Source organism: Centroberyx gerrardi, chromosome 8 (genome assembly GCF_048128805.1).
Source record: "Centroberyx gerrardi isolate f3 chromosome 8, fCenGer3.hap1.cur.20231027, whole genome shotgun sequence".
Taxonomy (NCBI): Eukaryota; Metazoa; Chordata; class Actinopteri; order Beryciformes; family Berycidae; genus Centroberyx; species Centroberyx gerrardi.
Window position 1 is genome coordinate 31,370,523 of NC_136004.1, and position 16,438 is coordinate 31,386,960.

At 40.9% G+C, this 16,438-nt stretch overlaps 1 protein-coding gene across 1 annotated transcript; it reads left to right on the forward strand.

Annotated features, from left to right (window-relative positions):
• The first annotated feature begins 1,033 nt into the window (after nucleotides 1-1,033).
• Nucleotides 1,034-16,333, forward strand: gle1 (GLE1 RNA export mediator). The gene is made up of 15 exons (XM_078285214.1): nucleotides 1,034-1,196; nucleotides 2,144-2,403; nucleotides 3,387-3,558; nucleotides 4,213-4,361; nucleotides 4,459-4,519; nucleotides 5,189-5,446; nucleotides 6,473-6,695; nucleotides 7,977-8,089; nucleotides 9,227-9,439; nucleotides 11,101-11,291; nucleotides 11,733-11,862; nucleotides 12,632-12,736; nucleotides 13,774-13,856; nucleotides 13,943-14,006; nucleotides 15,011-16,333. Exons 1-15 carry the CDS (start codon nucleotides 1,098-1,100, stop codon nucleotides 15,077-15,079), a joined length of 2,190 nt encoding a protein of 729 aa, XP_078141340.1. The 5' UTR covers nucleotides 1,034-1,097; the 3' UTR covers nucleotides 15,080-16,333.
• The last annotated feature ends 105 nt before the right edge of the window (nucleotides 16,334-16,438 follow it).

A 16,438-nucleotide genomic window follows, 5' to 3' on the forward strand; every position in this document is an offset into this window, starting at 1 on the left:
ATTCTTGATTCATATTGCAAAGTCTTTTGTTGTCTGTCTCTGTTCTGAATGTGAGAATATGAAGTTTTACATGTTCTGTTTTGGCAGAATAAATAGATGATCGTAATATAACATTAAAGAGCTTTTTACTTTGATTTAACTGATCTGTACCTTCATTAAAAAGAGCTGAGTGTATTGCTGGGTATTGTACAAATATAGTGATATCATAGGAGATTAATATACCATTAAGTACGATAAGGTCGCTATAAACTCACCATTGAGGACCACAGATTCTAAGTCCCTATAGGAATGTCATCTGAATATTATGGTGATTATTCGTTATATCCAATCTGACTTTTATCGCCAAACTTCATTAAAAAAATCTGGCAATTTAAATTGGCCTTGCTTATCGGCAAACGCACACACATAGAAGATGACTTAAGGCCTTTTATGAATAATTAGGGTCTGTTCTTCAAGTCGGCATTCATCAAGCAGCTCTTATTTCAATAAAACTTCTACTTTTAGAATCGGTTTTCTTGTTATTCCACAACTATCTACCAAAATAAAGTGAAGAGCGGTAGTGAGCAGTGTGAACTAGTTGAGATTTTATTGAAATGTAATGCTGCTGGGTGAATCACTTTATGCCGAATTTTCCAGTGGCTCCTATCGATTCGTAAAATGTCTGAAGTTATGTTCTGAGAGGTGTGTATCGTTTGCTGACATGCGAAGAATGATAAACGACATCCCCAGATAGCTGTAATTTGGTGTGGTAAGCTTGCTAGAGTGGTTTTCGGGTCTAGGTGTGACGTCACACTGATATTATCATGTGCATTATTCTTAGTAGAGCCGACGGAGATGTAAGCACTACTCTGAAATGCAAAATAAACCAAGTTATTGCAATACAATGTCGACGAGATTATTTAACCAAGAACGAAACAGGTTATGAGATTCTGGGTTTGAGGAGCCGCATAGCCGGAACCATAAGAGCGTCCAGGCAGCAGGCGGGAAGTTTCTCGTCGGACTGTAATTAATGTAACCTCGTTCAAAGCTTCAAAACTTAGCTTAGCGTTTTGGTTAGCTTTTTTAAAAGTTTGGGTGTTGTTTACTGTCCTGTCGCCATGCCTGTTGACAGTCTACGATGGGAGACATTAGAAGCCTTAAAAAACTCACCGAAAGGCAAACTCAAATACAACGCACACTGGCTGGAAAAGGGCGAGGTGAGTCTCGAGAGGCGTTAGCTCACTGTAACGTTAGCTAGGCCAAGCAAAGTTAGCTCTCTTTTTGTAGGGTAACCTTCATAACATGTTTTACAATCTAGGCATTTAGCTAGCTGACATTCTTAACCGGGGCGACCTACAATGAGGGTAACAGTTTAATGAGTTTAATTTATAATTCACTAGCATTGCATGAAAAGAGGAGGAGGTACTGATTGTCAAATTTATCTTTTTAAGTCAACATTATCTCATTATTGCTGACAGAAGTCTACCAATAACCATAACCAATTGTACTGTGATAAATCTGTCGGCCAGCCACTACCGTTAAACATGTCTTGAAACCCATTTTTATTCATTGCCCTCTCACTGTGTCTGACATGTTCTGTTATACTCTATTGCTCTTATTTATTTGTGTTATGTCTTACTTATTTACTGTTCTCTGTGTTGTAACCCCACTGTTTTGTAAAACACTCTAGTACACACTGGTTTTGTATTTTGAAGCCAATGTAGGGCTATGCAGTGTATGCTATGTGGTTGAAATCAATATCACGATTATCAAAAGGATTTTTTTCAATATATATCATGATATGGCTCATTTATGCAAAATCAAAATGGTAAATAATGAAATTAATGTTCATCCCATTCAGCCGAATGGTAATGTTAGGTGTGATGTCAAACAAAACCGAAATGTTCAAATAATATTATACCCATACCTCATTTTGTCAGAGCTTTTAAATAACATGTGCTTGTTATCATCAGTTTAGACAGCAGAATTGTGTGTCATGATATCACCATATCATCACCATATGATTCCACTGAAAGATGACAAACGATAATATTGAGTTATCGCCCAGCACTACTGTACAGTACAAATAAAAGCCAAACCTTTATAGAGCTCATACGGAAACAGAAGGATTAATGTGTGTGTGTGTGTGTGTGTGTTCTTGCAGGATATTCTGGCCGGTTGCATCGATGCCCCCAGCCTGTCCCCGCTGTCCGGTCTCATCCTGAAGCGGCTCAGCCCCCGGCCGCTGCAGAAGAGCTTCTCTCTGAGCTCCGGCTCCCGGGACTCCAGCCCTGGCCTGAGTGAGGAGAGCCCCGCCTCGCTGTCCTCGACCAGCTCCTTCCCTTCCATCAACGGGACAAACGGCTCCCTCTCCTTCTCACAGCTAGTCGTCCCCTCTTTGAAGACCGAGCATGAGCAGGCGAGTCTCTCCACAGCCCCGAATACCTGCTGTTCTCTCTTGTCTCTGTGTATGGGAGGGAACGGCATGCCAAACTCCATCGTGAGTTCTGGTGGTTTAATGTTGCCTAACTTATCGCCAAGCGTACACACCTCATAAAACATGATCTGAGATGTTTCCTGAATCGTTAGGGTTCACTGGTGAATTCGGCATACATCAAGCAGCACTAACTTCAATAAAATCTCTAAAATCTAAAACTTTTATAAGTAGTTTGCCTGATATTCACCTGTAATCTTCCTCCACTAAAATGCATTGTGGGAGACGTGTGCAAATCAATTTATAAAACTAATAGTTTATTGTAACAACTACAATTGGTGGAACATATGGTATATACTGTATATGCCAAATTTACCAGTGAATCCTAATGTTTGGATGAGGGTCTCTCCTCATTTTCTGCAGGACTGTGGGTCTTTAAGAAGTCTGGAAAATGCTTAAATTATCTAAATCAACGCCTGTATGTAACTGTAAAATATATCTATATATAAATACAGTTTTTAGAGGTCTTAATTTTTCATGTGATGTCCACTCTTAGATGAATAGAGACCAGGGTTAATACAATATGCCAAATATGTTTTCTTTTCATCGCATATACTATAATTGGACATCATGTTCCTAAACAATTAATTTCCTGGTGTTTTAGAACCTCGACTAGCCATGTTGAATCAGAAACAGGCTGGTTTTGAATGACTTTTGTTTCTTTATTTTGGTGGTCTTAAATGTAATTCCCGGCAGCATTTAAAAGCTCTCTGAAACCTGCAGATAGCCTGGTTTTCCAAAAGCCAAGTATCAAACTGCAAGAATTTTCTGTGGAGCTCAACGTGATGCTCTCTCCAAAAGAAAGAGAGAACAGCATGCTATAGTCTCCCCTGTTCACTTTATTTACCTCTCTTTGCACTCTTGTGGAAGCATCTTCCTGTCTTGAATGACTTGTCCTGTCTTTTCCTCATGTTGACGCGCTGCAGGTTGTCAGCGACGAGGCGAAGGATCCAGATCTGGATCCGGGTGTCGGTCCTGTTTCCGGCCCTGCGTCTCCGCCCGCCATCTCCCTGCTGTCGCCCCGAGCCACGCAGATGGCCGGCTGCATCCGCATCTGTGAGGAGAAACACCGGGCCAAGGCCAAGGTGGGGTCCAAATAACCATAACGACTGTTAACACCTTCCCCTTCTCCCACACCAGTTCCACATGTTCAACTGTTTTACACAGCAAGCTCCTGGCTGTCTGACTGCGTTGGACATCAAGAAAATGTTTGCTTTACAATGTTTTATGTTGAGTAGATTGACTGATTGATTGATTCAGAGGGAATACATTTTAAGCATGGGCATAAATATGCGTGAACATAAACGCAATACGTATAAATATAGAATACACAAAGAGTAATATTCCAAATCACTACATACCCATTTTGGGTAAAAAAAAAAAGGCTGATACTTTTGTTTTTGATTCCGCCAGAATTTAATTCTTATCAGGGTGGAGAAGCTTCTGAAACCACATTTAGACCATCATGGGACACAAAAACTCTCCATTGAAACCTAGGATGATGAATAAAACATATTCCTACATATTTGTGAGGAATCCAATCAACATGTCTCATTAGATTCAGATTAAAGGCTTCCCATAGACAACTACTGTTTTGATCTATTCTAAAATAAATGTGTAATCAAACAAACTGCATTATATCTATCTTATCAGAGGTGAAAGACACTGACTAGTTGCTTAACAGGTTTTAATTAAAGGTCAGTATGGGCCTGATATACAGTATGTATCTGTTGCTGCAGACGGAGCTGAGGCTGCGGCAGGAGCTGCAGGAGCAGCTGGTGGCGTCGGTGGCGAGCCGCGAGTCCGAGCAGCTCAAACGCTTCGAGGAATTCATGGAGCTGAAGCAGAGGCAGGAATACCAGTGTATGAGGGACATGATGGACCGAGAGTAAGACCCGCTCAGAAACTGGGTTTTGATAACATTTCAGAAAATACTACATTTACGTGGTCACATCAAAATGTGGTTTTCTCTTCCTGCGTGGCAGAACTAAAGAGAGCATCGGGCGCCAAGAGAAGCTGAAAGAAGAGCAGCGACACAGAATGAAGGTAGGATGATCATTTTGATATGTCGAGGCTTCGCAGTTGATCAGAACTCTTGTGGCGCCATCTTGCAGGTCTCATCACAGAATTGGCTTTTTGCTAATAATGGCTAAAAAAGAGCGATATCTGTAAAAGATGTAGATCCATACAGTAACGTTAAAAGAATGGTCTGATAATGTAGGTTTGTTTAGAAAACTCTCGTCTTCAGCCCCCTAACCTCTTTAGTTTTAGTCTGTACTGAGAGGTGTAGCTTGAGAAGAGTCAGCTGAGTTTACCTCAACCAACAAAAGTTTGTTTTTGCTTCAAGACTTTGCTTTGTTAGCCAGCAAGCAAACAAACCCCAATGAAAACCACATGCCAAAACATGACTTTACTAAAGTCTTTGTTATTTTGTTGATTTTCTAAGTGAAAAGAATTCAGAAACAGAAACTCTGCAGGGAACAAACTTGAACATGACACATTTATGCAATTTTTTATGTACAATTACTCTTTATTTGCTTAATTTAACCGATTGAAAAAATAAATAAAACAGTAAATGTGACCTGTCCAAAAGTTTGGGCACCCTGTTAGTCAGTACTTAGTAACAGCCTCCAAACGTAATGGGCTGTAGTTGAGATATTAAAACCACTCTGAGTGTCTAAATGTGTTCGTCCCTCCTCGCCGCGACTCTGTCAGATCCTGAACCTGCGGCTGAGGGAGGCGGAGCAGCAGCGCATGCGGGAGGCGGAGCTGGAGCGCCAGCGGCAGACGGAGGGCCGGGAGCGGCTGCGTAACCTCAACACCATCCAGGAGGAGATCCTGCAGCTCAACCAGCTGCTGGAGCCGTCCACCCAGACCAGGACGGGCGCCGCGCCCACCGACCTCGGCTCCTACAGCACCCGAGGGAACCAGCTCTGCTCCCAGGTGTCGGAGGTGGTGCGAACCACGGCCGAGGTCAGGTTTGAGTTCCTGGTGCTTACCGTTTTGGCTGCTGATGGGTTCGTGGTTCTTGCCTATACAGGTCTGGAAATAGTCTGGAAACAAATGGAAAATTACTGTGGTCATTTCCAGATCTTAAAAAGTTCTCAAATTTGCATGAAAAGTCAGGAAATGTCTGAAAAACACACCTGTAGTCCCAAAGTATGTTTTGTTATGATTGACAAAAGTACATCCCCAGTGACAAAAGGTACAAGTCTGTATCTTTTTTTCTCTCACAGTGTAGAGTGCATGACACTGAAATAAAATCACGACAAAACGTACTTGTGTATTGGAACTACAGGTGTTTTTTTTCAGACATTTCCTGAATTTTCGTGCAAATTTGGGACCTTTTTAAAGACCTGGGACTGTATCAGTTTGACAAAAAGGTAAAGTCCTAGTGACACAGTGTAGGTGCCCAGCCCACACAGGCTTACACCACCCATCCATAACATTCCTTCGTAAGCTGGGATATCATATGTACCAAGTATATTGTACATCATTTTGAACACGGCCCAGTATTTTTTTGTCAGAAAATCAAACCGGAAGACAAACAATAAACGAACATGGACGTCCTGCAGCTGAATGAGCAAATTTAACAAACACATTCTAGTTATGATGGTTAGTCCGGTTAACTATAAACGTTTAATGTAGGGGCATATCTGTGTTAAGTGTTTTCTTACCATTGACTGACATAAAACGTTTTTTTTCCCGCCATGTTCAGAAGATTAAAGGTTATCGTTGCATCATAACTTGGAAATTTGACATCTGACTTTGCATGCTGATCATATGAAATTTCCAAGTAGAAATTTGTTTTTTCAGTATATCAGATCGATTCAGGGAGACTCTGAATTCAGGAGAATAGGTCTTAATGTATTTATTTAATATGTCTGATATGTTTTCTGTATATTTTATCTGTGTTTTCATGCCCTGTGTTGAACTTGGTCACTGATGCGGCTCGTCTACCCGTCAGACCCTGTGTAACGTTTTCCCGTCTGTCTGCAGGGTGAGTTTCCCAGCGTGGAGGACATGACCGCGGCAGAGCGCGCGCTCCACGAGATGAGGGCCCTGATCCGGCTGATGCAGGAGGAGACCGCCAAGGCCCAGGAGAAGAAGAAGAAGGAGCAGGAGGAGCAGGAGGAGCGCAGGAAGCAGGCGGAGCTGCAGGCCCAGCAGGAGGCGCAGAAGAAGGCGGCGCTGTCCGCCAAAGAGAAGGCGAAGAGGAAAGGTGAGAGGGAGCAGGAGGGATTTAACAGAGGTGCTAAGTATTGTTCGAGGCAGGAAGTCTATTGTTAGCCCCGCCCTCCTCCCCCCCCAGTTTGTCAAGTTCCGCCCCACCACCTGTCACTCATCTTGATGATGTCATCTCTCCAGAGGCTGAGGTCGCCGGCAGCGTAAATCCTCCACAGCAGATCTGACACTGATGTTCACCGTGTTTCTGAACGTTTAGCTTCGCTCTTCTTTCTTCCTGCTTTCCTCCATTGTTGTTGCTGCTATGACGACCTGCTCTGTGGCCACTAGCCTCACCTTGGTAGCCACTAGCCTCACCTTGGTAGCCACAACGGCTGCATGACCTGATTAATCCCAAAATTGCAAAACTGACCACTGCAATTTCTAAATCGCAAGGGAAGTAAAATAATTTAAAATGGTGCTAATAAAATTGTAGGGAAAGTGTGGCAGTGAGGTGTGTGTGAGTATGTTTATTCAGAGAGAGAGTGAGGGAGAGTGTGTGTGTGTGTGTGTGTGTGTGTGTGTGTGTGTGTGTGTGTGTGTGTGTGTGTGTGTGTGTGTGTGTGTGTGTGTGTGTGTGTGTGTGTGTGTGTGTGTGAGAGAGAGTCTGTTTTCAAAGAGAGAGAAAAATGAAGTTGGAGAATGTGTGTTCTGCTCCTGAGGGAAAAACTTCAAGAGTCTCTTCAAGGACTTCAAGAGTTTCTTCTTGGATAAAAAGGTTTTTCATCCAGAAACACAGTTATATTCTGGCGCTGTGCAGAATAACTTGCTCGCATAAAACAAGTTTTATATCAGAGAACATCCGTCATTTTTCATTCAAACTGAGCAAATCCTACGTTAAGTGCTGAAGAAGAAATGGCACAGAAAAACCTGTGCACACATGGCAGCAGTGCATGTGAAGAGTTTTCTCAGACAGTGTGGTGATTAGGAAATCTTTGGGCAAGCCTCTGTTTTCTCTCTTTCTTCAATAACAGACCCAATTTTCAAAAGGCAAGTGATAATTCAAAACCACATAACCAGATGATAACCAGACACTTTCAATATGCTGCACTTATCCTAATGGACATTTCATTTTATTTATTATATATAGAACCACTATATCCACCTTTTTAGTTTTGAAAGTTAACTAGCAAAGTTAAGTCTTAAGTCTTTTGTATTTCATTTTTTTCCCGCTGTACCGAAAAGCGTACCAAACTGTGACCCCAGAACCGAGGTACACACCACACTCGAGTTTTGTGTACCATGACACCCCGACTGTAACCTCCTCTTCTGTCCTCAGGCCTGCAGACCAGAGCTGAAGACACGACACTGAAGTGGTACAAGGAGCTGCAGGAGGCGGCCGCTCAGTGTGCGCAGTCTCTAGAGGAGCTGAACGGCACCAAGGACATCCAGGTCGGTTTCTCCTCTCTGCGTGGAGGGTTATAATATGTTTATGATTACTATTATAATCCGGGTGAGAAATTCCCACCAGCCAGCAGCTAAATGGTAATACATTTTAGCTTAGGAAGGGGCTGGCAAGTTTACTCTTCCACCCATATTGGCAGGTGACCAGCCATCATGGAGGTCCTCGTCTCGATCTAGTTGGCTGGTAAAATAGTGAAAGTGGCCGGTGAACTTTGGGATTGCGGACAAAAAAACTTGCAAAAGAGTAGTAGAGCTGCAACGATTAATCGATTAGTTGTCAGCTATTAAATTAATCGCCAACTATTTTGATAATCGGTTTGAGTAATTTTTTAAAGAAAAATAAGTCAAAATTCTCTGATTCCAGCTTCTTAAATGTGAATATTTTCTGGTTTCTTTACTCCTCTATGACAGTAAACTGAATATCTTTGGGTTGTGGACAAAACAAGACATTTGAGGACGTCATCTTGGGCTTTGGGAAACACTGATCGACATTTTTCACCATTTTCTGACATTTTATAGACTGATCGATTAATCAAGAAAATAATCAACAGATTAATCGACAGTGAAAATAATTGTTAGTTGCAGCCCTAAGAGAAACCCACACACACATTAAGCACTAAGGTAGCAACAAAGAACCAAGAACCTTCATGCACTTATATTCATTCATTCAGTGTTTGTTTGAATAGGGATAGATACATAGACATAGAACATTTAAAAAAGATAATTTGATGTCACATATCATTACATTTATAGCATAAGCTAATTTGCAATGTTTGTCCCTAGATGGGCTTTTGTATAAAATACACACACAAAAAAGACATTGTAAATATCTCTGCATAGAGGTGGTGCCATGTTTCTTATGTTGACAGAACAAAAACAAAAAAATGGAGAGAGAGAGAGAGAGAGAGGGGGGAGAGAGAGAGAGACATGACTGGTTGCTGTTTCATTTGTATTTAAAGTGATTCCAAATATGAGCACTTTTCAGGTGTGTTAGCAATGGATTCCATATGTTGACCCCCTGTACAGAAAAGGCAATATACAAGTGTACTGAGGTTTGCTCATTCGTCACTTCTATATAACATTAAAACTAATATTCTGTACTAACGTCTGCATTTCTCTTCTCAGACGAAGAAGTTGCGGATGGAGCTTCAGAAAGCGGCCACCATCCCCGTCAGTCAGATCTCCAGCATCTCCGGCTCCCAGCTCCGGGAAATCTTCGACAAGATCGACAAGCTGCTGTCGGGACGGGCGGTGGTGTCGGGGGGGAAGTCCGTCTCCACCTCCCAGCATCCCAAGGGCCTCGACTTCGTCAGCTACAAACTGGCTGAGAAGTTTGTGGTGAGTCACACACACATCGCAGAACAGTTTAGACTTCAGAGCTGACTTGGTTCAGACGCTATTTGGTGGAAGGTTTTATTCAGAATCTCTTAAAATACCATGAGGGCGGGGCGTCCCGGTGGCTCAGTGGTCTGAGGTGTGTATCATGTAAATGAAACGTCCTGGGTTTCGAATCCGGCCCCCAACCTTTGTCGCATGTCACCCCCCTCTCTCTCCTGATCAATTCAATTCAATTCATGGTGCTTTATTGGCATTAAATACAAAGGTACTTATTACCAAAGCAAAGTTAACAAATTAAAAAGACCGTAATCAAATTGGCAATGAACAATAAATACACAGTTTATGTTTAAACAGTCAACCAATTTATCTAAATACATACATTTTACATTCACAAACAGTGTTGGTCACACATTTTTTCTTTCCTCTCTCTCTCTCTCTACTTTGAACTGTGTAATAAATGTGAAAATGCACAAAAAATAATAACATTTTTAAAGGGACAGGACACCCTCAGTTTTTAGCCTTTCTCCGCCTACTGCACGATTTTTGGCGACACGTTGGCATTTGAAGGAAAGAGAGTAAACATGTGTGATGTTTCAAAATCTCCACACCACCAAAATGTCATCATTCAAATAAAGTTTCAGCCACTAGTTGGCGATATAAAGCCACACAAAATCCAGAAAACAAACATCCCGATCACAGCATCATCTTTTGAATAATTAATATTGGTTACAGATACCATACATCAATATAAAAGTCTACAATATTATATTAAGTATTATGGGAGAAGGTCAAGATGTTTATCCAAATAACCAAACACAACATCATCTTTCCAATCATTAATATCGGTTACAGATGCCATTCATCAATATAAAGAGTCTACAACATTACAATGAGGAGAAATTCATCATTCATTCCCCTTAGTTGGATTGTTTTAAAGTTTAAAAATCCAATAGGCTTCATGTTTTTCTCTGTGGAAATAATTTCTCTGTAAAAATAAACAAAACCTACAAACCCAGAAGAAACCAAATGAAAGAAATTCCACTAACACAGAGATTTCTGATTCAGATTTTATTTACTCTAGACCACACATCGTGGTATGGAGTACAAACATAAAACAAAACAGCAGTACAATGGTAAACAACCAGAATAGATCTTTAGCACAAATTAAGTCATTACTTAACATTACTCAAAAATGCACCCAGTTTACATACTATCCTTGTTTTATCTGTCTGCAATAATAATATAAGTTTAAACATAGACGGATGGTTTACAAAGTATTTTGGCAGGTACTTCTTTCTATTCTCAACAATGCTTGTGTTTTTACATTCAAACAAAACATGATATTCATCCCCCAGACAGTTGTCATTGCATAAATTACAAAACCTTTTATTCCTTTCCAGACCTTTGTATCTTCCTGTTATTTTGGGGATTCTGCTATTAGAAACTTAAAAATTAAAAATAGCCTGGCCATACCTCCTGTTTTCACAAAGTAGATACTTTCCAAACTTAAACTCCTCTTTAAATTCACAATATAAATCACATGATGACATACTCTGAAGCTCATAATGCCACTTCTGCAAAAACTGATCTTTTAACCTCTGCTCAACTGCCAGCTTCAGCCATTTAATATTCTCACACATTAACACTATCTTCCCCTGCAGAAACAAGGAGAGGAGGAGGTGGCGTCTCACCACGAAGCCGCCTTCCCCATCGCTGTGGTGGCCTCCGGCGTGTGGGAGCTGCACCCGCGGGTGGGGGAGCTCATCCTCGCCCACCTGCACAAGAAATGTCCGTACGCAGTGCCGCACTACCCTCCGATGAAGGACGGCACGTCTGTGGAGGAATACCAGAGGTCAGAGGAACAGGAATACAGAAACAGAAATGTGGCTTTTCTTTGCAGTTGTTCCCTTTTTGTCTCATTAGGTTTAGTTTATTTACACATAAATACACATGATAAAAAAACTTAGAAGAAGAAAAGAAACTCCAAGGGACTTATACACTCACTGGCCAAAATAATTGGAACACCAGTTTTCCATAAAACATTAAGAGCTGTCACATGTTTGTTAAGCGAAACCTGCAGCCTGTTCTTAATCTGATTGTCTCTGCTGTTTTGTGACTTTCAATTCATGTGCAACTTTTAGATTATGGCTCGTTTTTTTGATGAGCTTGACTGGTAATCATATTATCATCAAATGATGTGGAAGAAAAATTTGCAATGTCAGAAACCTCAGATCTGGAAAAGTAAATAGGAAAAATGCATCAGGAACCCTGTGTTTTGTCCTCTGTCCAACAGGATCCTCGGTTACCGTGTGGACGACTCCGGGGTCGAAGGTCAGGACAGCTTCCTGAAGAGGATGTCGGGAATGATCCGCCTCTACGCTGCTGTCATTCAGCTGAGGTGGCCCTACGGATCCAAGCAAGGGGTACGGACCTATCATACAACCTACAGTGGTAGCAGCTGTAGAAGTCCTCATTCATCCATTCATCCTGCATTAATACTGCAGGCAGTTCCACCATCAGTGTGATTCAGTGGAACCAAGTTACTGTACTGTGAGATAAGGATCTGTTAACAGGATTCCCACACGCAGGTCTGGAAAAATGTCAAATTTCAACGCTGAAAATTGAACCCAGAGTTCAAATCATAAAAAATATCCAACAAGCTCAAATTCACTTCTGCAGTTTCCTCTGCAGTTCTGGAAACATTTTTTTTATTGTCACTCTGCTCAGGACCACAAAAGTTTTGGAATTGGACAAAAGATGTGGTCCTGTATGGGGGGAAAAAAGCAGTTGTTCAGTCTTAAAATGTGTATATATATACAGTTACACATTTACATGTAGTTGCGGACCCACGTGTCACTCATATTTGCTGGCGAAGATGTAGACTGCAGTGTCCTACAGTCATATTTCCCAGCTGCTGTCAACATGCGGCATTTTTAATCATTTGCGCGGCGTGTCGAGGTCGAGTTCTGATTGGATTTCCCACTCTGACGTGTGAAAGCAGTTCTTTAAAAACAAAACGGAGAAATCACTGATCGGCTTTTCTCGGCGTAGAAACGACTTCAGATTCTCAGTTTCCTGTTGTTTTTTACACCCATCAATGTCTAAAAATAATCATTTTAATGAGAAATTGCATATTTTAGTTGGCTGTCCCTGTTTAATTCTAACACACTTGTATGAATCGTTGTGCTCCAGCCCGGTCCTCACGGTCTGAACCACGGCTGGCGCTGGCTGGCTCAGATGCTGAACATGGAGCCTCTGGCCGACGTCACGGCAACGCTGCTGTTCGACTTCCTGGAGGTGAGTCCTGATTCAAGCCGCGGTCGGGGGTCACACACCGGCCGGGAGAACCACTGAAAGATTGTGGATTTGGAAAAAAATAAAACATGGCCTTGAAAGTATTTATAAAAAATTAAATTAAAATGATCAACACTTCACATCCTGAGGAAATCCCTGTGATGGAGATCTGTCGTTTAAATTGAAGGATTTCACTCTGATTTCTTGACTTGAGAAGATTGTGATTAAAAAAGAAAAATGAGACTTTTGAATCCTTGAATTTCACCAAACAAGACCTTTACAGTCATTGAAAAGTCCTTGAATTTGATGTCAAGTGAGTGTGGGAACGCTGTATTATGTGCAGCATTTGAAACATCAATATATCTTTGTCAAATTAATAGTTATTCCTTGGTCTAATGACTGTAAACCAATGAGAGCATGATGTAGACGATCGTTCTCCTCTATCTCACACCAGTGCTGTTGTTAGCTCTAGTGTTTCTCCACATTAAGACTACATTTCCCATAAGCCCCGTTGCTTCCTAAAAAATGGTTATAATTTATTGATGTTAAACTGTAACACCTTTTTAAAATATGTAGTGTATACACATAATCTAACATGATATATGAGTTTTGATGTCCTTTGTCATCTTATTTTTTTTCTCTCTGTTTTTGTGGTGAGATGTTTTTCTAAGTTCCTGGGTTTTTTCACACCTTTCTTCTTTTTCCTGTTTTATCATTTGAGCTGAAAAACTTCTTGTTGTTCGTCTCATGACTTTTTGTATTTTAGGCAGGTGTCTGTAATGCGAGTCCTGGTGTGTGTGTGTGTGTTGGGCGGGGGGTTGAGTATAGATTACTGTATTATTGTATCTGTTGTACTCAAGTTTGTCGACTCTACCGGCCACTTTGGTCTTTATTTTCACCCTGAATAAGACTTATATCATCATGTTATTGTGCTGCAAATCAAGGAATATGAAGGAATTAATCATCAAGGAATTATATCTGGATAAGAACGTCGGCTGAATTCCTAAAATCTGATGTAAATGTTCCTCTGCCTCCTGCAGGTTTGCGGTAACGCCTTGATGAAACAGTACCAGGGTCAGTTCTGGAAACTCATGCTGCTGATAAAAGAGGAATACTTCCCGAGGTACACACTGTGAATTTTTGACTTTTCTGCGACCCGTAGAGGACAAAGTTAAGTTCCCCTCTGACCGCTGACGTTTCTCTGTCCAGGATCGAGGCGGTGACCAGCACCGGACAGATGGGCTCCGTCATCCGGCTCAAACAGTTTCTGGAGGTGAGACGCTGACTGCTGATGTTGGAGTTACTCTACACAACACATGTCAGGTTTAGGAAGTTACTCTGCAGCACGGTCCGTCCAAGATTCAGCTTCATTTTTAGTCATATTTATTCACGAGATTAGAGACAAAACGGCAGTAAAGAATAGAAGTGTAGGCTGGAGAACAAAGAGTAAAAAAAAAGTCATAAGGGATGTAAATAAGAAAGAAAATGAAAGACTGAGTGTCTCTGATGCTAACAAAGTGTTACAGTGTTTGTTCATGATGGTTAAAACTCTTTTAACAAACAGGACTGTCACAAAGTGCTTTACAGTAGGGCTGAACGATTTTGAAAAAATATTGATTATTTTGACTGATATTGCAATTGCAATATGATTTGCGATATTAGAGGGAATGATAATTTTTACATCATTATTCTCATTTTCATTGAAAAACATATTAAAATGATTATGGCGTGATTTTTTTTTTTGTGGGGATCTGTACCAAACAAAGATGTTTTCTTAAGTCTGTAGAATATGATGTGTAGGTCAGGACATCTCTGCAGCACGACAATATTTAATTTAAAATGGTATTTTGACACACATTTCGCCTTTAACAAATATTGCGCCTCCTGCGATTTGAAAATTGCAGTAGGCCATATTGCGATTTGGATAAAATTTCGATTAATTGTTCAGCCCTACTTTACAGAAAAAAACAGAGGACCCAAAATACAGATTAAAAAAACAAAACAAGATGGAACAAATACAAAACTACATATACTGTATATACATATATATCCTCTTAAAGTATCCTTGACACTCAGTCACTCACTGTAAGTCTCTCATGATAAGGGCTTTAGCTAAAAGACTTACAAAAGTGTTTTGAGTTGTAGACTGAGGACTCTTCCGCTGCAAATTATTTCCAAAATTTCTTACACAGATATTTTTCCTTTTTTTATAATGAAAATCTCGACTCGTTCTTTGTCCCAAACCGCTAATGACTCCACTTTGTCTTCCTCCTGCAGACGTCGCTCCGCAGCAGACAGATCAGTCCGCCTAAAGGCCAGCTGAGCTCCACGTTCTGGAGGTCCTGAGGGGGGCGGAGCCACGGCGGAGCTCGCTGCGTGACGCTCTACCGGACGCTGTGGCAGGAAACCGGCCGTCGTTCTGGAGGTCCGGTTCGGTTTGGAAGAGTCTGGTTTGCCGGCAAAATCGTGGACGTTGCCGGTGAATCTGGAAATGAAGCAGCCACCGAGACCGATGGACCGAAAGAGTCGGTTTCCTGCCCCGGTTTCATCCACTAAACTCACAGGACACTACACAGGAAGGACTTTGTGCAGGAGGAGGAAGGAGGAAGTTCGATGTTAAAGCAAAACACCTCATCATTTTCAGATTATATTATGGCACTGTCAAAATTCATATTAAAACTAAAAGCTTTGGAAAGAGTTTTAACTGACCTCAGATAGAAAATTAGGTTACGGACGTCGTTTCAACTTTAATTTTGCTGCTGTTTTTACATGAGTTTGCTGCAGATCGTGTTTGCTGGGTGTCCTGGTCCAGACTCGACTCGTGTCTCAAAGCTTTAGAATATAAAATCCATGCATGCAAAAGAAAATCCAGCAAAGCCAAGTTTTATTCTTTCCTTCCTCATTAAGGAGATCATACAGTCATTTCACATGTTCAGACTTTATTTCAGACCGTCTCCTCTGGTTTGCAAAATCATATTTTTAGCTGTTTGTTTCAGTTTTACCATCACACTATTGTTATTACTCTGGAAAGCAGATTTATTTTTTTACTTGAGAAATTGTTCTGTTCAGTTTTGAATAGGATTATTATGTACGTTGCATCTCGGTCGTGACATCCAGTGTTCAGCTCATAATTGTGCATACTTAAAAAGACTTGCGACCTCACTATTATTTATGTTTTTAAAACGCACCGTGTGGGTCGAAGAATTGTGGTTTGATGACCTGTCACTGAATTCCTGCTGATGAAGAGAAATGTGAAGAGTTTCACTGCAAAACTGCTCTGTATGCATTTTGAACAACTAAGGCTGAAATTCATCAGCCAATATTTCAAAAACAAAGATCATTCGACTCTCAAAAGCAGAAGTGTTGTGCAATCAGATGACTCAGAGCTTTATTAAGGAAACTGAATGTGCTTTGCTTTCATGCCAACTATTATTTTGCAAGAGCAGGAGTCAGTTTGTGCAAATGGTGGATATATTGTAGAATATAAAGGTGTATAAATGTCAGAGAACCATCATAAAGTTGTACAAAAATGTCTCAATCTGTAAATCGAATGCAAAAACCTGATAATGCATCGCAACTGCAGTCTGAAATAAAACAATTCATCAGTTTAACTGGAATTTGTTGCCCTTCGGTTTGAGTTCAGGTTTCACTTCCCTTAATAACTTGAACCTTTTAGTCATTATTGCCATGTTGTTGTTTTTAAAC

Excerpts from the sequence above, each read along its gene's own strand:
- gle1 (XM_078285214.1), top strand. The coding sequence starts at position 1,098 with ATGCCTGTTGACAGTCTACGATGGGAGACATTAGAAGCCTTAAAAAAC. Across the intron at positions 2,404-3,386 it reads ACCGAGCATGAGCAGGCGAG|TGACGCGCTGCAGGTTGTCA; the intron begins TCTCTCCACAGC and ends TTTTCCTCATGT. Across the intron at positions 3,559-4,212 it reads AACACCGGGCCAAGGCCAAG|ACGGAGCTGAGGCTGCGGCA; the intron begins GTGGGGTCCAAA and ends CTGTTGCTGCAG.